The sequence below is a fragment of the Nipponia nippon genome, unplaced genomic scaffold (genome assembly GCF_047370975.1).
Source record: "Nipponia nippon isolate SJK-2023a ecotype South Korea unplaced genomic scaffold, ASM4737097v1 scaffold_1, whole genome shotgun sequence".
In the NCBI taxonomy this organism is placed as follows: domain Eukaryota; kingdom Metazoa; phylum Chordata; class Aves; order Pelecaniformes; family Threskiornithidae; genus Nipponia; species Nipponia nippon.
The window spans coordinates 124,648,023-124,670,998 of NW_028262290.1; the positions used below are offsets into that span (position 1 = coordinate 124,648,023).

Consider the following 22,976-nt stretch of genomic DNA (forward strand, 5'->3'; position numbering starts at 1 on the left):
AAACCCGAATCCTGTGTGATCACCATTTGTCTCTACATGTTAATTAAAAAAAATTAACAGGCTGGAAGGGTAAGAAGGATGGAAATGGTTTGGAGTGGGGATCAGAGCCTCAGCTGCACCTACACACTCCTGAGTACCCAGGCATGAACTGACATGGGACAGCCATACAATAAACCCAAAACCCGATGCACTGCTGGTGGAGGGGCTGGCTCGGAGCCCTTACCCTAAGTGCTGCAGCTCAGGTTGCAGGGACACAAGCTCAGGAGTTTCTGAAGGAGGGGGATCTGATGAAAGAAAACAGGGCTTTATTTCAAGCTGTGTTTTGCCCTGTTGTAGGATGATAAGACAGTCATCCCTAAGTCGTTTCCCCTCACACCCTTTGTCTTGTCTATTTGGAGCACAAACTTTTTCAACAGCGACTGCACAATGAAAGACAGTCCCTACACTAGTGGGATCCAGTTTCAGTGGGTCCTGCAGATATTATCACAAGGCAAATAGCTCCACTCCTGCCCTGGAGGCAGTCTTGTTATTGACCTCTCTTGATCAGATCTGGGGACTAACATGGGGTCGAAGATAAGTTTTTTCCCCTACGCTAACAAAACAACCTATAAAGAAATGCTAATTTGGTGCATTCCTTCATCATCTCACTTCATTCTCTAAAAGAAGATAAAAGCATAGAAGAACTGCTCAGTACCTCTTCTCTTCCAAAACCCTGTACCTCCATTCTTAAAACCTTACTTATCACACTGGCTGGGCAGCCAGTTCTCATCTCTGGTGTTTGCGTGTAACGCTCATTAAGCTCAAAAGGACTCGCATATGCAAGTACTTTTGCATGCCCTTTAAAGGCAGAACAAATAAACACAAGACTGTAGCATTTAAGCACAGATTATTCTCTATACTGCAATTCTGCATTTACTGCTCCTTAGCTCCTGGCAACAGACCTTGGGGTTTCTATTTGCAGCTGCCCACCACTATTACTTTCCCCATTTGGGACTGGTTTGAGCACTGTAGGCTTGTTTCCCTATGACATTTTTCTGATACTTTTTTCTGTCCTTTGTTCATGGCTTTCATGTTACAAGGTAACAGAACTGTAAGAAGACAGAAAAACAAAATGTGAATAAGGTACTGGGGGAGAAGAAAAACCTCTATCTGCTAAGAAAAAGCCCACTGACAAATGTGCCTTTGTTTACATACACGTCTAAAGAAATGGAGTTGAAACCTGGAGACATGTATGAAAGAAGGTCAGATAAGAAAATAGTTTTTCAAATCTCCTAAGAGATGAAAAGCTCCTGTTTATGAAGGGATAACACGGAATCACTTCAGATTTAGTTCTTAAACCCAGAAGACAAGACACACTGCATTCAAACTGATGACATTTAAAATAATTTCTCTATTCCTTTGCAAATGCCTTCTACAGAAATGCAGCCAGAGGACATCCCTCACTTCTCCCCAGTATCCTCTGTTCCCTCTCCAACCTGCTATCCCCCTTGCAGTGCCTGTAGTGGGTTGAGATGAAGGCAACTGCCACCGGGCAATTTCATTCAGTTCACCCCAGGAAACAGGCAGAGCAAAACCTTAATTCTTGCTGGCAAAGCTCCAGCTACCCTATGGGAGAAAACAAGCCATCACCTAAAAGGCAGTAAGTCTTTATACTTTACCCTAAGTAACTTTGGTTAACATGTTAGAAATACTGCTGATATTTCCAAAACTTACTCTGATGTGACGTTACAGCATTTAATAAGATTACTACTTCACGTCAGCAATAAAATCCTTAAGAATTCAAGACCAACAAGCCCTCAGGTGAGAAAAGTGTTTTGTCTTCTCTTCCAAACCGCATCATACTCTCTTTATCAAGGAAAAAAGCTTCATGTGCACATATATATATATATATATATATATATATATGCAAATACCTATCAATAAAATCCTCCTCATTCAATCTTACATCTTTGTGCATCTTTGTATTTAGCCTACTTTCTCCTTTACTGCCATCACGGTCTCCACTCCAGTAACTCTATACATAAGTACAGATAAGTGCACTTCAGGCACACGAGAAAACCAGAAAACCCAACAAGGACGGTGAAATCCTGGAAATCCTACGACCTCCTAGCTCCCCCAGTTGCTTGAAACTTGATGTTGGCCCTTTTCAATAACCACAATTTCAGATTTCCATGAAAAGGAGTTGAAAACACTGCAAAGTGGTCCTAAAGATGTATTGTCTCTGCTCCTCAACACTTTTCCTTTGAGAGGAGAGGAAGGAGAGGGTGGGAGTTAAAAAGGGATGCAGTCAAGAGGGACCAGTGTGACTTTGGGACCTCTTCGGCTCCCGCTCAAGTACGGAGACGGGAACTACTGGGAAGTCCCATGCAATTCAGGAAGAAGAAAGGCAGAGGATGAGAACTGATTTAAATCAAAGTTCAGTCATAAATGTCTCATCAATGTTAATTTTTTTTCTCTGGTCTTAAAGTCTTTCTAAGGAACTCCTATGGGTGAATTAAAGTAAAGAAGCAGTGTTGGGCAATTTTTTCCCCCCTCTTATGCACACACTGGGGTGTTTGTTATTGGAATTGACCTACTGAAATCAGGAATATCCCTGACAGAGGTAAAAACCCGCAACAATCAAACAAATCATTGCACCAAAGACTTTTTTGTTACTGCAATCACTCCAATCAAAAATGAGAACGTTTCAGAAGCATTAGCCCATAGGGATGTGAGAATGGCTTTTTTAGCTAAATTTTCTTGCTTAACAGGGATATCAACAAACTGGAAAAAGAGAAAAATCACAGATTTCTACCTAAATATTTTAAAATGTTAATTTAAAGGGCAAACCAGAGATTTCTAGAAAAGGGAGAAGAAAATCCTTCGGGTTTTCTGTGCACTTGGCAGCATTTGTACATAGTCAGATTTACTGGCTTTGCAGGTTTAGAAGAGGATTTGCCAGCTTGTTTCACCTTTCAGAGAGGCTCCAAGCAGTAAGAACAGAAGACTCAAGGCCATTGTACTGTCAGCTTTGTAAAATGGCACAAACTGGCGCTACCACCAAAAGAAGGACCTCTGGCACAAGCACCTGCCCTGGGAGAAGGTGCAAGGCTGCATGAGAAGGTGTCTGCTGCATGAGAGCCAGTGGGAAGCACTTGTGAAATGATATCCTGGGTTGACACCAAGCCCAGCAAAGCCACGAGCTGGTCTGCAGGGCAGGAGGAGGACTGAAACCGAGTTTAAGAAGCCAGCACTGTTCCTCTTACGCCCCCGCCCCAAGAAGCCATTTCTGGAGCAGATGGGAGATAATCCAATCTTAAAGCAAGTAGCTGTGGGTTTGTTCTTTTAGAAAACCTGGTGAAATTACCCACTTGGGATTTCTCACACCCACACAGGGTGGCCACACCGCATAGGCAGTTTGTTGCACTAAAAGTTCTTAACTCATGGCATTTAGGCTGCAAAGTTAAGGACTCAGAAGTTTGTAAAGTACAGGTCTGAAGTTGCGTACAAAATTCATACTCCTTTCTCTGCATATGAATACAGATACTGGTTTCAATCGCTATTTGCATAATATTTTTCTCACTTGGGACTGCCACATATACATAGGATATGACAAACAAATTGCGTCTGAAGACAACTTACATTCTTTGGACATTCCCACTTCAAAGCACTTCTGTAGTCTGCAGTACTGGCAGCGATTTCTGGTAACTTTATTGATAACACAGTTTTTATCTCTGTGACACGTGTAAACCATGTTCTTCTGGATACTCCTGCGGAAAAAGCCCTGAAATCAAGAAAAAAAGAAATCAAATAAACTTCTGTGTTTCCCATAACCCTTAGAGATGGGCACTAACATTGCTTTAAAATAACAAATTCAAAGTTACAGCTGGAGTACGGCATCTTTAAAGACTCAGTCTTATTATAATTTAGTATTGTTTCTTGCAACATAAGACTCATCTCTTAAATAAAAACTAATTAAATAACGTAACCTAAGGCCAAAATAAACAAAACTAGAACTAATAACAGCATTCAGGAAATTAAGTTCGAGACTTTACAAAAAAGCTCAAATAAAAATGGTTTGGGCTTTTGGATGTAGTAATGAGTTGGGTAAACAACAGCCTTCCTAACAGATCTGCTTGGAAGTCAAACACTCATCCAACAACCAACAGCCTCGCTCAACCTAAAGGTCCCATCTATTTTTGTTACTGCAGAGATTCTCTAGTTCTGAGGCTGCACGTAAAAAGTGAAATAATTTGAAACCCAGGTCTCTTAGCTGCTGGAACTCCTACAGCAATTAATGAGGCTTCTGCAGGTGGAAGAGTTCCAGCATCAGGTTATTGAGTTGTGAACTTGTAAGAGTTGCCAATTACAGCATTTTTTTCTTATTCAGATACAGCTGTGAAAATAATCAAGTAATTACAATGATCTTGAACAGAAATTAAAGAGCACTAGAGGTCTGGTTTGTACTTAAGGAACACCATTTGACTGGATTCCTCCTTCGGCAAGTAAAAGAGAGAAAAACAGCCATAAACGGCAAGGTTAGCTGGCATGGAAAAAAAGCAAAAAACAAGTTGATTTCTTTATCTGCACTAAAAAACAAGCTTTAGATAATATCATATAATAATGAAGGAAAAAAAAGAGGATTACTTTAAACATTTTAGAGTTCAACCCACAGATATTCAGTGAAAGTATTTCTGCAACAGACATTTGGAAATTTGACAGCACTATTTAACGTTCTCACTCAGATTTTGAAAATTGATTCAGCAAGCACTAGGGTCAAATTTCAGTCAACATCACAGCATTATGGAAGAATAGTTAGCAATGTAATATTTGTTGGAGGGCTTGAGAGGTTAAAACTCTTCAACCAGCCACATGTTTATACCCTACAGGGAAGCAGTAAACTTGATGCTGCAGACGATAGCTCTCTGCCCACAATGCATTTGTCTAAAGATGCAATCATGGTAAGTTATAAAATTGGCTCTCCTAGAAGCACTCACCGAGATATGCGAGTAGTTCAAAAGCCAAAAACTCTATCGTTCAGAGTTAACTGGGAGAGTTTCTGGCCATATGATCAGGGAGTGGTAGGGCAGGCACAGTCAGTAAGGGCTGGTCATAAATTCCTTGCACACCCAACATGCTATAGATGCTAATGTTATGAAAATACCTCAAATTCACTCACAACTGAAAAATGCATCCTTAATCACGTAACCCCTGGCAATAGTTTTTCCGCAGCTTTTGCACAGGCAAGCCTCATGTGAGGTTAGCTCCTCTGATTTAGAAGATACTTAATGCGACCTTAAAAGAGGTAAATATAAACTCTTCACTTCTTTCTCTTCCTTAGGCAACTGGACACAGAAGAAGAATTTAAAGCTATTTGTTTAGGCAATTAAAACCTTTTAAGTTATCAATAACACTGCTTTTTTATATTCCACACTTTTGATCATTAACAATGCTTGAATCTTTGCAATGGAAAGTATGGCAAGCGTGTGTACATCTGTTTACTTGCTGAGAAGAAAATTTATGGTAATGTTCACTTACTGCTTTCTTGCTTTGATATTCCCCTAATTGTGACGCCTGGCTCTGCGGTAATTGCTGAGGATGCGAACTAGAACTGTGAGAAGTCTCTGGCATCTATTTTGGTTTAGTTCAACAGACAGAAAGTGTGAGCTGTGCTGGTTCAAGGGTCTCTATACAGTTGGAAAGAGATAGGGGAAGCCAAGACTGGTAGCTTCTTCCCCTGCAGCCACCCTGGCTTAATCCAGTGCTGCACGTAAATCAGCACTCAGTTGCCGATGGAGTAACTCTCCTACCGCCAGCCTGACGGGGCAGGCAACAAAATGACCCAAACGAACAAAAGTGACCCTCTTGTGCAGCAACTGTCTCACCACACTGAACAACTAGAGTAATTAAAAAAAAAAAAACCAAACCAAAACGGGCCCCAAAGCCTCCTCTTTGCCTGCACATGTTTTGGGGCAAAGGCTGCCGTGCATCCATGCTCGAGACTTCTGGTGTACTGACACAGGCACTACTTGAAATGAAATACGAGCTTCAAAAGTGTCACCCAATACAGAGAAAAGAGGAAACAGCCTCCTCCAAATATACCTGTACTTCACCAAAATATAATCACTCGCTAATGGCACCCAGTGATTGATCAGTTCTGATATTTAGACACAACTTCTGCATCCTTTTAACCTAGGGTTTAATTACAGCCCATTAGGAGGGAAAGCAGAGGAGGCTGTCTCACTCCTTACCACATGAAGCTGATCACACTGCCCAACAGAAACAGGTGATCCAACTTCTGCATACAGCAAGTATAAAGCATTCATGAACTGATTACTAATATAAAAGGCTTAAGAAGAACAAACTCAGAAAAAGCAGATCTCTAGGTCGAAATGAAGACAGCCTAACCTCCTCAGGCAATGTCCTACTACACAGAGTGGAAGATGTAGACGAGGATATTAATTGTGGAAGCTTAGACTGTTGTTTTACAAATTACTTTAGCACCTGTATTTGATTTTCTTCCTAGAGTTACTCACAAAACAAAGAAAAATGAACTTCTTTCCGCGAAATATTCAGCTGAAAAAAGGTATAATGTGGTCCTGCTCATAACTAAGGACCTGTTTCTCAACAGCATGTTAGGGGCCACTCCCCAAGTACTCTTCCCCAAGACAACACTGGGATACTATTTCTACTAAGACTTCTGGCAAGCAAAAACCTCAGCAATGTCACTGAAAAGATTCGATCTTTAAAATGTCCTCTGGACAGGCACTAAGAAAAATGCCCAGATTATAAATATTATTTAATTTCTTTGCATATAAACCCCAAGCCGAAGCCATGATAGGGAGAGTGACGGAAGTTCAAGCACCACCGGGCGAGGAGCACTTGCTGGGCGCTAGGGCTCGGTTTCCCCAACCGCCTCCACAAGCCTGGCACTGTCCAGCCGCAAGTTTTGGGTGGCACTGCACACAGGGTCATGCCCAGAAACATCTCCTGAATCTGACACTGGGCTGAAAACCCAGGCAGCTTCCTCTCTATCCCTCTTGCCGGGGTTTGCACCTCACCTGCTTTGGTTACCAGCAGCTCTGCAGCAAGAGAAAACCCCGCAGGACGCAGGGATGGGCAGAGCGGGCGCTTGCTGCCCAGTTAAACAGAAAAGCGCATTTAAACCATTTCAGGGCTGGGTTCAGATAGCATAACACACTGTTCACTAAAAATAGAAAAGTTAGAAGCAGGCCCAAGTTTTCCTCCAATTGCTTTTTGTCAAATGACTTCCATCTGATCTCACAACCCCAACAGTTTTTTCAAAAACCAAGAAAATCCAAATGCAACCTAACCTTCAGAAGTTGTCAGAAACTTCAGAGATGGCAAACCACCGCTGCTTATAAATTAATCAACTTCGAGCGCCTACTGGCTCTTGGAAAACAAGCTACTACTTACTGTAATACATTCACCTCAAAAGGAATCTGTTTGGCTGAATATTTACATGAGCAATTTTTTATGCAAATATTTTAGCATCCTGTCCGACTTAACACCCTGTGACAGGAGATGAGACACTCCTGTGCCAAAAACAAGCACAAATGATTCTTTCTTTGTAATTTAAAATGCCTTATGAATATAAAAAAAAATTCCGTGAGATATAAAGCATTACTGTCATACATAATTGTTTTCGAGCACCTACAAAGTACTTGAATTTAAAGTAGAGGAAGCTACTGAAGACCTATCAGGAACAGTGATTTGCTCTAATATTTCTTTTATCCACAACTTTTGAAAGGAACACGGATCTTGTGTTTTTATTTTAGCGAAGACAAACAAAGCTTTGCAGAAATCACACTTATAAATTAATTCCATCCTTCTGAGCTGCTTTTACTGGCATCCTTTACACAAAGCATTTCGGACAAGCATTTCAATTTTTAATCTCATCTTTTCTGCGCACTACGCCACGCTCCTCCCAGGCCCACCAATCTTGTTATCTTAATGGATGACAGATAGAGTATCACTCTGACCATGCCACATTAGGCGTCCTCATTTACCGAGTGCAAGGAAAAAATGCTGAGTATAAATTATTCAGAAATCTATTGTATCAGCGTGTGTTCTCTGAGCATCCACCACTGGCAGAGCGGACAGATTATTTTTCACTTTTAATTGTGTTGATACCTTATCTGCTGCACTGAAAGTAGAGAGTGGTATGTGAAACCATATGTATTAAGCAGCAAATAAACCCAGTTTACTAGGTCTATTGCTTAGAACTAAATAATCTACTTAGTCAATCTAACTTCAACACAAATGCCAAAAAACCCCACCTCATCCCACTCACTTTTGTAGCATTCGCCTGATAATGTGTCAAAATTAGAGAGCTCCGTCCAAAGCAGCGGTGCCTACAGAGAATATTAACTATTTCAGTAATATTTTGAACACCATTATGTTACTGGTTATCTGAATACAAAGGAAATCATTAAGGATGAGCCTTCAAGATAATGATAAGTGTTTAAGCTTATGAAGTCTTACGGAATTGTTAGCGTGAACTGCTACCCTTACGTATCTGATAGGAAATCTATACACCTCCCTCTCCTTTGCTGTCCAGTTGATTTTGGCAAGTCGGATGATTTAGAGCTCAAGTTATGCACATCGCACAAAGAGATCGATCATTTGATCTCAAAAAGGTCTTAAAAATATTTTGCCAGCATAGGGCATGCCAAATCTTATTTGCAGATATAGTGGGCTTACAAGTTGAAGACTTGCACTGCAAGCCAGGGACAGGGTAATCAGCAGAGAAGGGCTATTGCGAGCTCAATCTGTTTGAAACAGCCTGCTCAGTTCATCTGGTTCAGCTTTGATTATCCCCAAATACAGGCAGGCAGCTATGACTCCTGCAGACCGAGAGGCCATTCTTTGATAAATTTGCAAAATAAGCTTCTGAGTGAAGTGCATTGCTACTTTATCAAAAAAGAAACAAAGGAGTAGGACGGACTTTTCTATGGTAAACTCTGACTGAACTCCAAAGGGGAAGATAAAACCCAGTAACAACCAAAAAGAAAACCCAGCCCACAACATACCTGAAACCTCTGCCCTTAGCTTTATTCTGAAATAGGGGCTGTACAAAAACGTACCTTTTTTACGGAACAACTCTGTGACGCATAGCCTCTCTTCAATCTATTTTTTTTTAGTCATTCAAGTTACCCATTATCCTTGCTAACCCTGTAAAATGTATGTAGGCAATGTAAGGACCCCGTTCCTGCTCCCTCTGAGCATCAACAGAGACATTTAAGGTCTCTCTGCACAAAACTACTTTGCTCTGTGCCCAGGGAATTGCCCAGGTACGTTCATGAACTGAATGTGGTTTGCAGTATTTTTATTACAGGTGGCAGCAGTCAAGCAACAAAAAAACCCTTCCTCGCAAAGTCTTGGTAGGATCAGCGGTCAGGTTAGGGGATAGAGACACAAGTTTTATTTGTGAACCAGGCATATTTGCTCTGAAAGGCCTTGATAACATGCAATCCCACAACTGGAGATGCATAGAAAGGCTTATAAAAGACCTAAAAACCCCAGCATATGCTGTTAAGGGACTCTGTATAGTACAAAACACACTGTAAAATGGCTGCAGCCACAACACAAGACCCCACAAGTAATGAACGCTGCCAAAGCAGCTATCTAAAAGGAAGCTAAAATGAGCGTATTCCCAGTTGCACAGCACTTTTCCGGGATGTCTGCACTATCATGCTTTGGAAGTCACGGCTTGTAGAATAAACAAATTAATTGTCTGACATTGTGGCTGGAAACCACCGCCAGCACAAAATGGAAGCAGCTACAACAATAAGTAGAGGAAGGCTCGCTGCCGGAAGCAGGGAAATTGTGCTGGTGATGTATGTCAGGGCAGGACAGGCAGATCTTTGCAAAAACAAATGAATAAATGTTGTTAAATGTCAATAGTTTGTAGCGAGCACCTAGAGATGCCAGGCACCCGGCAGCAGAGGGGCTGGGCACCAGCCCACCCTGGGAAGTGCTCTGGGTTTGTCCGTCGTTGCTGTTATTTCCAGCAGAAACTCTCTGCTCGCCATCCACATTTCATCTCGTCTAACCCATTTATTCTGCAGATGAAGAGTAGCCGTAACCTTCCATGGCCAAAGAAAACCAAATTTGCTATTGAAACCAGGGTGTTGGGTTTTTTGTGGTGTGTGGTTTTTTTGGGTTTTTTTGTTTTTTTTTTTTTAAATAGACAGAACTCAAAACACTTCATAAAAATAAGCAGGTGTTATCCCACATCTCTCATACAGGAATACAGACCTGCGGACCTAAGAGCAATGCACTAAGGGGAAAAAAAGGCCTATTCTCCTTTCATTATTTTTACACAAATGGAAAAGCTTGAGGGTTTCAGGGTTTTCTCATTTCTTAAAAAGAGAAAAAGGCCCAGAGGACAGGGACAGGCAGATGAGGAAGGTGTCACCCCTCCCTAAGCTACCAGAATGGGGACGCTCATCCGCAACTGCAAGAAGTTCTCCTGGAAAGACAGGGCAGGCCACACTTGATTAATCATAATAGTTTCTAAGGTGAAAAAAGTCTTGTGGGCCTCAGAGGGCAAGAAAAAAAACCCCAATTTCGATGACAGACCTTGAAGGAAATTATTCATGGGGCTACTAATGCCAATTAGCTGTTAGCCGCTGGTGGGGCTGGAAACGAACCCCATTTTTCATGGTGCCCCATGCCAACACATCTTCTGATTTCACAAACCTTGGCCTAACCTTAAAAACATGCCCCAAACTGTCAAAACGTTGATTATTTTTTTTTTTTCCCCAGGGAGTTTAAAACACCTCTTCTGGCCAGCTGGCAGAGAGGCAGCTACTGACAAAAAGGGGGAGTTATGTTCATTCAGCTGCAAATCTGCAGCAACTGGATTTCCCCAGCAAGGGTACCACAGCATCCCTAAGACTACGCTTGGCTTTCTCCACAATTTCGATTTTCAGTGAACTCCTGACCTTTTTAGCAAACATGTCAAAGTCTCCAGACAGAACAGTCATCACCTTAAAACAATATGTGAGGGGAAAGAATGGCTGAGATTTTCTGCTTCTCCACTACAGTAATTTAAACAGAGAGGAAGGCACTGGTGTGCACTTCCATCTGTTTTCTTCAAATTAAAAAAAAAAAAAAAAAACGGAGATGAAATGTATACAATTAAAAAGTTACAGTTAACTTCCTTTCAGTAATGTCTGTAGGATGATTTTTGGCCTGCTAGGAAACTCCAGATGGGAAGAGTAATGAATATAATTTAATACGAATAACAGGAGATCAAAGAAACGCTTTTCTGAGTTGCTGTGCACTGAGTTATTTCACGCAGTTTAATGGAGAACTCAGGAATGAATTATTGCATTTTGCTATTTTCTTATATTTTTCTTTATGCAAATCAATTCCCTTTAACCTAATTTGTGGAGGACCAGACCTATAACCCAATAAAACCATAAAGTGTCACTAGGATGGTCGTACAACTGGCTAGCACTTATCCAAAGGGCTATATGTTGTTAACTGCTCATCATTTTTTCCCTCTCTTCCCCTCCAGTGCCTCAGGATTTATACCACCAATTAAGACAATAATGAGTGCCCCAGGTTGACCTCCCAGGAGCAAGAATTAATTAAGCGCAGTATTTCTTCGTAAAGAATGACACTTTTCCAAACCATTTGTGTAGCTGCTCTCTTGCATGGAAGCACAGTATCAGGAAAGGCTTTCCGAATTGTTATCCCCCGAGTGTATGACTGATTTTGGTTTACACTCTTAATTTGGGTCTCTGTTTTTATCCATTGGGTTTTCGGCTGGTTGGAGCAGGGGGACCATCTTCCAAGGACAATGTCACAATTTTGCTAGACATACATGGGATTCTTTTTACACGGAGGTACAAAGGAAAAGATACTATGCAACAGCTACTCTAACAAAGTAGTAGACCTCCTAGTAAAAACAAACAAAAAATCTCTGCCAAGCTATACCCATGCAGTGACATGCAGATTCCTGCAGCAGGCAGGACAAGGAAAAGACTTGTGTTAGCTATGCAATCACTATGCTGCAATTATTTGTAGGAGTCTGTCAAATTGGCCTCTCCATTTAGCTGCTGGCAGAGATGGAAACATGCGAAGAGAAAAGGGCAAGCTCAAACACAAACCTACATGGGAGAAAGAAGGTATGTGCATGCTCCAAGGAAATTCCCCGCATGGGCAGGCTTTGCATCCTCCTCCTCCTGCCCTCCCAGCCTTTACCACAAAGGCTTGCAGAGTTCCCACACATATTTGGCACCACAGTTATTTATTAGAAGAGGCACGGGGATTTTCATTAATTGTCAGCCAATAAAAAAATCCCTGCAACTTCTGCACCATCTGAAATTTATAGAGGCGCTAGTTTCTAACCCACTATCAGCAACCGAATGTTTACAGCTCATCTGAAATAATAATGCAAACTATGCCACAAATATTTATATATGCCTGCAAGCTGGCTGAAGTGCAATTCCCCTTGCTCTAGCAGAGCAATTCACACAGTTTGCATGCACAGCCAGCTGTTCCCTGCTCTCTCCCCAACCCACCTGGAGCCAATGCAGCACCCCAGTCTGAGCCGGGCTGGCCAGGCAGGTGCCTGTGGGTGCTGGCCCAGCACCCACCTGCCAGGATGGCCAGCGAAGAGCTTGCTCTGGCTGTGCCGCGGTACAGCTCCTGCTTTTTTTCAAGACACAGAATGTTTCTATTCTCTTTGTCCAACCTGAGAGGAGTTTTAAAATGCGCCTGATCCGCGGCAGAGAAGAAGTTTCTGAGGAGGGATGAAGTGACGTACGGAAACAATGCAGAAAGCAAACCAAAAATATTCAGAATAAATGACATGGACATAAACGTGCCAAAATAAAACAGATGTCTTGAGCATTATACTTCCTGGTATGTTTTTCAGGCAACCATCTGAATAGCTCATCAACACCCGTTCATTATCTTTCCACAATTGTTTTTTTTGCTCTTAATTTTGACAATAGATCTCTAAACAAATATGTTGTATCAAATCTCTTGAAATCTGGCAAGTAATACCTTGTACTTACTACTTTATGCTACGCTTTCATTCCCACGCATTCAGCGACAAAGAAACTCTGGTAATACAGAACTACCCGCTAAAACCTTGTAAAATGTAGAGTTCAGTGAAACTCAGATGCCTGGAGACTAGAAAACAGACTTCAAGTAAACACCCAGAAATATGCAAGTCTGGCGCTCTAATATTGGCAGTAGTCAAGGAAAATTACCTTTCCACACTGCAGCTGAAACTCATTACTGAAGGCGACAGCAGAAGGATGAGTTGGAGCTGGACCAGCTTGGCAAAACCACCATTTTTAAGAGTGAGATGGTGGCCATACCCCTCTGCCCGGTTCCCATACACAGTCAGAGTACACGTGGTCAAAACGGTCTTGACAACGTGGAAAAACAGGCTGAGGAAGGTGAATGAAATGCGGCCTGTCCCAGTGCAGGGGATTAGCAACTGCACAAACAGAGCCAGAGGAATCAACTGACTAGTTCCTCCAAGAAGTAAGGACTCTTAAGGTAACACTAATCAGAGATATGTATCTTGTTGGAAACCCTGACACAAATCATGCTGAGATGCTGAAAAAGCAGTGTAGCTTACAGGACAACTACAGCACTGCCTCCACCTTGCCCAGTGTTGGGCACCACTGTGCCTGCAGCCGAGCCATAGGGAAGCAAGGGAGAGTCTGGGACTGGGCAACTTTGACGATGAGAAAACATGACCTTTCAGAGAAGAGTGAATGAACTGGGGCTGATTAATCTAACACAGGAAAATCTTAGCAAGATGTTTTCCTGTTTTCTCCCTCCCCTGCCAGACTTTAATCAATGGCCAGATTCAAGCACAGAGCTCGTATAATCACAAGACGATCATTCTTTCAGTTTACGAAAATCACATGGACTTGGGGTAAGATAAAAGGTCTTTTAGTTAGCTCAGCCATTTGGCTCCTGGGTGCTGTGCTGTATCTCTCCTGTTCACCTAACGCTCCCTTTCTTCTTCCCTTTATAAAAAAACAACAGTTTTCACCTCTATTTCTGTACACGTAGCAGTCGCTGTGCATCCCTAAGGATAAATGTGGACTCATTAAGACCATTTGCAGCAGCATCTGAGCAATGCCTTGATCCCCCAATGAAAGGAGAAAAAAAAAAAAAGAAAGTTAAAAAGTGGTAGTGCTGCAGAGCTTTCTCCAAAATGCTCCACTTAAATCTTCCTAAGTGTGGAGCACTGCCACTCTTTTGGACCAGCAGAAAGCACAGAAGGATCACAGCACACTCTGAAGTGAGGACCTAATAATTTCCACCTATTTATCATAGGTGCACAGGGCTCCAAAGCAAGCCAAGCACCCCGGAGACAGGGAAGACCTCTCCCCTGTTGGGAAGATTCATCTGGAGAGCAGCCAGCCGGGACACTTGCGGTAGGAGTGAACGGTAGCCCATCGGAGTGGCTGCACCACGGCTATAAATCTCTGCCTTCCCTGGTAAGTGCCTGGGAGGAGGGAGAGGGAACGGACCACAGTTGACAGTAATGGGTCCCATTAAATTGTCACTTTTAAAGAGACTCTGAAACAGGAACAAACTCGCTCTGTAAGCATTTGATCAGTCTCCCTGATGCCAAGCGATGGCAGACCCTGCTCACGTGCTGTGGCGGGGGGCTGCCGGCTCTCCCCTCCAGCGCTGGAAGGGTCCCCAGCAGTCGCTGAGGTTCGCTATAGCTGGAGTCAAATCGCCGACTGCATTTACAGCCAACCAAATCTACATTTTTTGGCACTACTTGCGACTGCCGTCTCACCTTGTCATTTATGTATCCGTTATTCTAGACAAGGGATACAGAAACAATATACTTTTCCCCCTTTAAATGTAGGTATTATGATACAGTTTTTATTGCATAGTAACTTTTCCCACTAAAATATATTAAATGAGAAATTCTAAGCGTGGCCATGTGAAATCATAAGGGACTTTATACACAAAAATGTCTTTCTACTTCTCAGCTGTCTCCTGAATTAAGCTGTGGAAATTGTGGGGGTCTCCTGCATATTATCAAAGGGAAGAGCAATTTATGAGTAGAGACCCTGAATATTGGCAGACCAGCTGCAGTAGTATACCAGTTAAACAGTTACTATACCAATATACCAAAACTACCAATTCCAGAATTGGACATGTGGCTTCTTTCACACTACAAGAATTTTTTATAACTGGAGTACTGAGCTGCACAGATGCCACACCTAGAGGTGTCTCCTAGATACGGAAAGTTCATCTGAAACAATCAGAATAATATAAAATAGGATGAAGGACACAACATGTATGTCCTTTACACGGAACTCAAGAAACAATGTATCTATACTTAAAGATTACAGCAAAATGCAGATACAAAGAGGAAAAGATTCTGATTTTTGGAACAGCTACTAAAAAATGGAAGAGTTTTTTTAGTAAGGCATTTGTTTTGTTTTACAGGCAGAAGAAAAAGAAGAATGTATGCAGTAAACAAACTGAAGAAAGAATCTGTAAAGCTGACTTTATGGGAAATACTGAATCTTGGAAAATGACAGCCAATTGTCTTTCCTGCTATAGGACAAGACTGAAATTTCACGAAGAGCGGCTCTGCAAAGCTGAACAGCTCTGGGATCCATGCTGCAAATTCAATTGCACTCCATTTCCAGAAGAAGCTAAAGAAAATACCCCTTTAAGAAACTTCCTCAAAGGAACACTTCATTCGGGATTAGAAAGAACCTCTGTTTCCATTAGCAGGTCGGTCAGTAAGCGCAGAGAGCAATGGAAGGTCACTTCCCAAGGCCAGTCAGAGTATTTCTGCAAATTGGGAAGCCGACTGCTTACGGACTGGGTGATGGTTTACAATAACCAGAAAATACAGATAGGTATATCTTCCAAAATAAATTCAAAATAAGTAGCAAACAAAGAGCATCTGAATATCTACTTAACATGTAAATGAACAAGATTAGATAATGGATAATTCCATTTTGTACACTTACGAAACCCCTTAAGTTTGGATTTACTTCTCCAAGATGTGCCAATCAGAAAATCTTTAGGTTCTTGTTAAGAAAAATGCAAATTACAATTTAAAAAGATACCTAAAGCAAGCAGAACAGTGACCCCAACCATCTCACCAGCACCAAGTCAACACTCAGCCAGAACCACACACAGCGAACTATTCTACTCTCCCCCTTTCTTCCAGGGAAAACAGTGCACTTTGTTGTGGGGTCCAGCAAACTATCCTAAATCTAAATTCAACAGATCAATTGCTTGTATATCCTTCTGTATCAATGTCTCATTACCCAGTTTCTTTTTAAAAAGTTCCAGAGTTAGAAAATGAAAGGTAGTTCATTGTAATTTTACACGTCTGTAATTGCTGTTCAGTAAGCATAAATAAATATGGCATAGTGTAAAAAAAAAAAAAAAAAGGTAGGCTATTACTGTTAATAGAAAATCTCAGTATTTAGTTTCTGAGATGTTTGCTCAGATATCCATATTTCCTTATCTGCCGAATTACCTCTGCAGACAATACTTTTAAAGATCATATTATAAAATGTTGTATTAAACATGGTGTAAAGCTGCATTTTTTCCTACACTGTAACAACTTTCTGGGTGCCCACAGGACAGCCTGTACTCCACATCTATAATTAAAGGCCACATGTGGCCCTTAAGCTATGAAATAGATTGACAAGATGAGAACAAAATAGGAGGTTTTTCCCCCTGTCTAGCGAAGAAAACTGAAAAAGTAAAATCCATTAGAACCTACTTACAGAAAAATAAAACCATACTCCACATCCATTGTATGCAAACCAGGGGACTTCTCAGCAGGCAAGCGTACCAGCCTGAATCACAGCCCACCTGCTCCTGGCATCTCTTGTCAGTACGTCACGACATGATTTGCATAGGCAGCGCTTTTACACGTACATATAATTTACTTAATTCTGTTGAAGCTGTTGCAAACCATGCACATGCTACTGATCTGGTGTGAACCTCAGCTCTCAGCCATCTGCTAATAAGCCACAACAGCTATGGGCAGGTAAAAGTTGGATAGAAATGAGACAAACACATCTACAAGGACTCTTCAGTACCTACCTTGGTGCAAGAAACCATGGTTCAACTCCAATAACAACAGGTACACACACATGTAAATCTGAAGTTTCTTCTTTTTACGGTGTGTATTCTCAGGCATAGAAAGGAATAGACACTGCCAGAAGAGTAAGACTCAACAATTTTAGTTTAATAATAATAATGAACAAACTGTAGCTGTTATGGACTGTTTATTGGCCAAAGACCCAGAAAAGGTACACCAAGGTCAGCAGGCATGAAGGCTACATCTATATTAGGAAGTGCTCTTGGGGGCAGTCATAGGCACTATGGCTGGCTGATGTAGGATGGGAAAGTCCACATCTACGCTAGTTAACTCCTTCAGCCTCTGGAACGGAATGGCTGCATCCAAACCGGCCACAGGAGATGGCCGCATGCAGGAGAGGCACTAGTTGGTACAGCCAGAAACCTTCCAGGTACGCAGTACGGCAAAGCAGTGCCCCAAAATGTGGCTAGTCACCAACGAATCATAGTTTAAGAGTCTGATGCTGCTATTTTTTTTTTTTTGAGAAAGCCTTCGCTGATGGTATTGGGAATTTTGCACGAGAAGGCAGTGCAAGATTTAAGCCAAACAATTATATGCTGTTATTTGACAGCTTATGCAAAGTGATACAGTAGCTTCCAGTTCCTGTTTCCACAGGACATTAGCCCTTGTGCTCACAAATAACTGGAGCAGCGTGGTTAGCATGGTTAGAAAGTCATTTGGGATAATCTCTGCACTTCTATAGCACCGGCATCACTGCCAGAAAAAAATTCAAGTAAGTAGTAAAACGAACCATTCTCACAGCTCAAGATGAATCCCTGGTCTGTGACTGAGGGCAATGGGCAGGATAAGAGGAAGATTAGCTGTGGATGTATGTGCTATACCCCTCTACCGACACCGCTGCTCTTTGTGTCTGTCCCTCTCTGCTCCAGAAGCCCAGTGCAAGGGAGCAGCATAATCCATAACTTGAGCCCAAAGCACGGGAAATCAAATATGGCATTCAAATGCACAACATAATTTTCACTTTTGTTATCTGTCATGATTGGCAATTTTTTTTTCTTCACTCCATGCCATTCACACAAGCCAGAAAGAGATTTTAAAATACATGGTAACAGGAATTTTTTTTTGTTCCTGATCCCACCTATTTCACGTTTCCTTGCTCTCAGTGGACTTTGAATAAATATATGCTTCCCCTTCCTTCAAAAACTTGAAATAAATTCAGTACCTGGTGAAAGTTTTATCTTCCAAACAAAGAGAAAAATTAATTAAGAACTTACTGAAACACAGACACCAGCTTTTCAAAGGACACCTGGCTTTCCTGGTTTTGTTATTTTAAAACTAAAATCTCAAAGACAACATTAAAACAATCAGGTCTCCTCCGATAGTATGAAATATATAAAAATTCCAGGTTTTCAGTACTACATTTAAATCAGTTGCAACTCATTTAGTGTTTTTCTGCATGTAGCACTGCTTTCTGCAAATGGCACTGCTTTCTGCAAACGAACGGCTCTGAACGTTGCTATACTGCAAAGTGCTTACAGTTTAAGATCAGATGATACTAATAGTATGCAGAAATGTATCTCAAAATAAATTTTTCACCTTCTAAAAAATGATTGTTGATTTAGCTAAAACTAGGAGCAATTTTCTATGATTTGAGGAATTTTTCATAGCTGTGCATGAACGACAGCACGCATCTCTGCTGCTGGCACTGTCACTTACTAATGCAGCTTAAATGGAGACGAATACAGCTTGATCATTCAAGCTGATCTGTATTTTTCTTTCAACTGATAGAAGCTTTTACAATTGCATTGCTGCAAACAATATTACTTCTTTCACCGATACAAATCATACTGTAACCAAATATTTAAAGCTCAGAAAAGCATTTTCAACTTTACATTTCTTACTTTTAGTTTCAACTGTAGGTGATTAAAACATGTCAGAAAAACAAAGATAAACAATATACGGAATATTAGTTAGCTGGTTTTACAAGGTTTGCTTTTATTTTTATTTTTAATGTTAAGTAACTTTGAGAAAATTCTATGTCTGGATCCTTAATTCTCAGTGAAGGGGCATAAATATAGGCTTAAATATAATTAAATCATAGCTAGAAACTAATGTGTGCAAGAGTAGTGTTATCAAAAAGAACTGCTGCTTAAGATCCCTCGACAATCCCAGAACTGCCTAAGAAAATGCAAATCTGTCCTCACATGATGTAAGAGGTATTATTAAAAGAAAAAGGCATCTGTCCCGAAGGACACTGTTCCATGAAGGGAACTTTGCTATGACAATCCCTAAAATATTTTAGGCCACTCATCAACATTTCTTGCAGACCAAAGCATAATATCCTTGCCATCTAACTTCAAATAAATAAATAAAATCAAAACCAGTTCCACTCTCTGTCAGTAGCATTTTGTAAATCTGTTGTTGACCGATGCTGATCACGGATTCAAGGCCCGCGATGGGGGAACCCCAACCCTCTCCGTGTCCAGAGGGACATAACCGTAGGGGACATCATGGAGAATATTAACACAGCTGTGCTTTGGGCACCTAGCCCAATGGCTTGTGGGGATGGGCTGCTCTGGAGGGTGACCCAGAGTACATCTAGTTTAGGTGCTCTGAATCAGTCATCAGAGGAACTCCTCTCTCTCCACTGACTGCAGAGAGAGCCCAGTCTTCAAAGTTAGGCAACTCATTTTGGTCCTCAAGTTGAGTGCTAGGCCCACTGCATCTGTCGGGAAGTAAGATAAAGCCATAACAAAATGACAGCTTTTCTCCCAAGCTAAACATCCACATGGATCAGCAAATCTGGACAAAGCAAAAACTCTTTCATTTTCTCTCTTTTTTTGATGTTCTTCTCCTATGTGTATCTTATCTTTTTTGTGGGACTCAGTCCTACAGAATTATAGACCTAAATTTCAAGGTTTATATCAATGCCTATTTTCCATACTGCTTAAAGCCTTTTCAATAAATATATATATATATTTGAGTCAGGAAGGTGTCAAACAAATAGACATACTTTCACAGCTGAAGACCTTTGAAAATATATTAAATGTGGCTACCCTTTTAATTTAATGATCCCACATTAGATGTGATTTTATATGAAAACTCTGATGGAAGGAAAGCTATTCTTTTTTATGATAAAAGCCGACCTGGGATCACTCGGTATTGAAGTAGATTTATCTACATTTTTGTCCATTAGCATCAACAACAGGCAGAGAGGCACCTTGATCATTCAGACAAAACTGCTGGACCGTAAACCTACTCTCTTATACACTGTGCTGTCTTCTCTTCTGAAACTGCTCTAGGCATCTTTGCTGCCCACCGAATTCAAGCCAGGAATCCGGGCAGGATTGCCAGCAGAGGAATGCCGTCTTTTAAACGCCCAGAACAAGAGACAAGGCCTTCAGAGACAGCTGAAGCTGCCAGGACACCAGCTTCTCCTCCTCGCCCACACAATGATGGCATTGTGTGGGGAATCCAGCCCACTACTCTCAGTCTCCCTTTCTGCAAACCCGGCTACAATGACGAGTCAAGTCGGGACCAAAGAGCTGAGCTTTCGGTGACAGCCAGCCCTATAACCACTTGTACCAGCTGGATAAATCCAAGTTTCTCATTTTGTATGGAATTTGTTTGCGTGCTATCTAGCAACACCCAGTGACCGGGGGGGGGGGGGGGGAGAGAATTTCAGAAGTCTTTAACTGAGGTCATGAAACACATGAGTAGATTCCAAAACCCGCCTCTGAAATGCCACACAGTTTACAAAATGGAAAAGTTGTAAATAAGCTGAATATTGTCAATGTACTGTATTTTACACATAAGAAGATGGACTGGCTCTGGAATTTTTCTTGCAAAATACAAGCGCACTGTGAAGATCAGTGGGTTTAAGATTCTAATACACAGACAAAGCCATTGACAGCCTATGATGCACATAAACCTTTTGCAGCATAACACCCAGAAACAAACACAGAGCCAAGATTTTTTTTTTTAAACCAGTTTAAAACACCAAAAAAAATCCTGACTGCTGAATTCAACTGACCAAACTGAGAAAAAGCTGGGGATATCAACCTTCTGAAAGCTCCCAGATTTCAAATTTGGAAGGCAAAAAGTCAGGTACTCTAAATCTATAATCACAAATAACATTTTCAGCATGAACACACTAAAATTAGAAAACGAGATAGCTTATAATTATTTACACAACTCCCACACTTTCATTGTGGTTCATAAGTGCATATTATGAAATACTCCAGCCCCTAAAAACCTTAAAAGACTGGTACATCAAAACAAGCCACAGAACAGTCTTTCTAGTGGGGCACAGTTCTGAAGGCTCTGGTAATGAATAAGACAGAAGGATCACTTAAAAAAGGGGCACTTAGAATACTGAGAAAGTGTTTGGCAAAGGAGATTGTTCCCAGGTACCTGAAAGAACAAGGTCCAAGGACGACAATGAGGGGGAAAGGGAGAAGGAAGGACAGGAGAAGGGACCCATCTAATCACTACGCGAGAAGACAACAGCAATGGTTTGACAATGAAGGCGGCTGAAGGTAGATTCTGGAGGAAAAAGGACAACAAATCGTGTGAATTACAATGCTGCAGATCAGAAATGATGTCATCATGGCATGATGTCTGAAAAAACTGCACGCCGTGAGAGTACAGTTGGTGATGTCACAAAGAGAGAGGATGGAACGTTCCGTCTTCATGAACCCTGTGTCCAGGGTAGCAGTGAGGTGAGCAGGAGGACGCACCAGGGAAAGACAGCAGGGGAGAAGTCAGAGATGGGAGTAACTTTGGAAATCATCCATGGGTTGGTGACAATTTAGGGAAGATAAAAATTTCCAGTGCAGCGTTTCCCAAACTGAGCATCAGAAAGTCATAATCACCATCCACAGCTCTCCAAGGGCTCCTGGCTGGAAGGGTCCCCATTAAAAATACACCCTTTACAAGCAGAATGTTGCTGTGACCTCCCTCATTGGTCTACCATAAAACAGTTCAGTAGGTGATGCTTTTGAGACAGAAAAGCAGAGAACTGAACCTCAAACAGCATCGGGAAGTGGATAAAGAGCCATTTAAGGAGACATTGAATAAACAGTAAGCAAAGTAGCAGGAGAATCTAAAGAGCCCTGAAAGGCAGGAAAAAGAAAGCCTGCTGAATCAAAGGCAGTCATCAACCCAAAACCTTGAGGACAGAAAGCTGTCCCTTTGCACTACACGGAGACTGATAATGATCACTGTGACGGCAGCTTCTCTGGAGCTCAAAGTAGACAGGCAAAGCAGAAAGAAACAGAGAGAAAACTAGAAGAAAACCATGGGAGAGCCAGCACAGAAAAACAAAAGGAATGGGGCCCTAATTAGGTAAATACGATATGAGCAGAGTTTTCCATTTGTGTTTCCCTTGAGAAACACGACTGCCAGGATTTTGAAGGGAAAGGTAAAAAAGTCAGAAAGTAAAATGGAAAAGACTTGAGAAAAGGACCTCAGAGCAGGGGAAGGTGCAACACAGGAGGAAAAAAGAGTGAATTTAAGGTTTAACACCACAGAACAGAGACTGCAAATCAGGTGAAGAAAGAAACAGTGGAAATAAGAGTGAAGAAAGAGAAAATGGCAACAAGGTCAGAGGAAAAGAGAAAAAAAAAAAGATAATTAATACTCGATTCAGCTGATATTTTAGTCCAGCTTCTTATGGAATGAGCTTTGTGTAACCCAGCTGTTCCTAAGCGAGGTTGCCTGCCCATCCCAACAGCTTTTGAACATGCTGGTCAGCTTTAGCGTAACTGCAAATCTCAAAGAAAATGAAGTTCTTTGAAATTGCAAGGAGATGTGTGTTGAGGTAAAGGAGAAATAGATTTGTGTTTCCTAACTAGACGAAAGGTTGTAACATGAACTCTTCCTTATTATTGCT

General features: G+C 41.4%; 1 protein-coding gene across 7 annotated transcripts in view; it reads right to left on the minus strand.

The window, feature by feature from the left end:
- The window catches only part of RARB (retinoic acid receptor beta), a 336,849-nt gene that overhangs the window by 43,956 nt on the left and 269,917 nt on the right, over positions 1–22,976 (minus strand). For all 7 annotated transcript variants that reach the window (XM_087771085.1, XM_087771093.1, XM_009466441.2 and 4 more), the window contains one exon: positions 3,622–3,763. In XM_087771085.1, the coding sequence (XP_087627211.1) occupies positions 3,622–3,763 (142 nt within the window). The remainder of the gene's footprint in view (positions 1–3,621; positions 3,764–22,976) is intronic.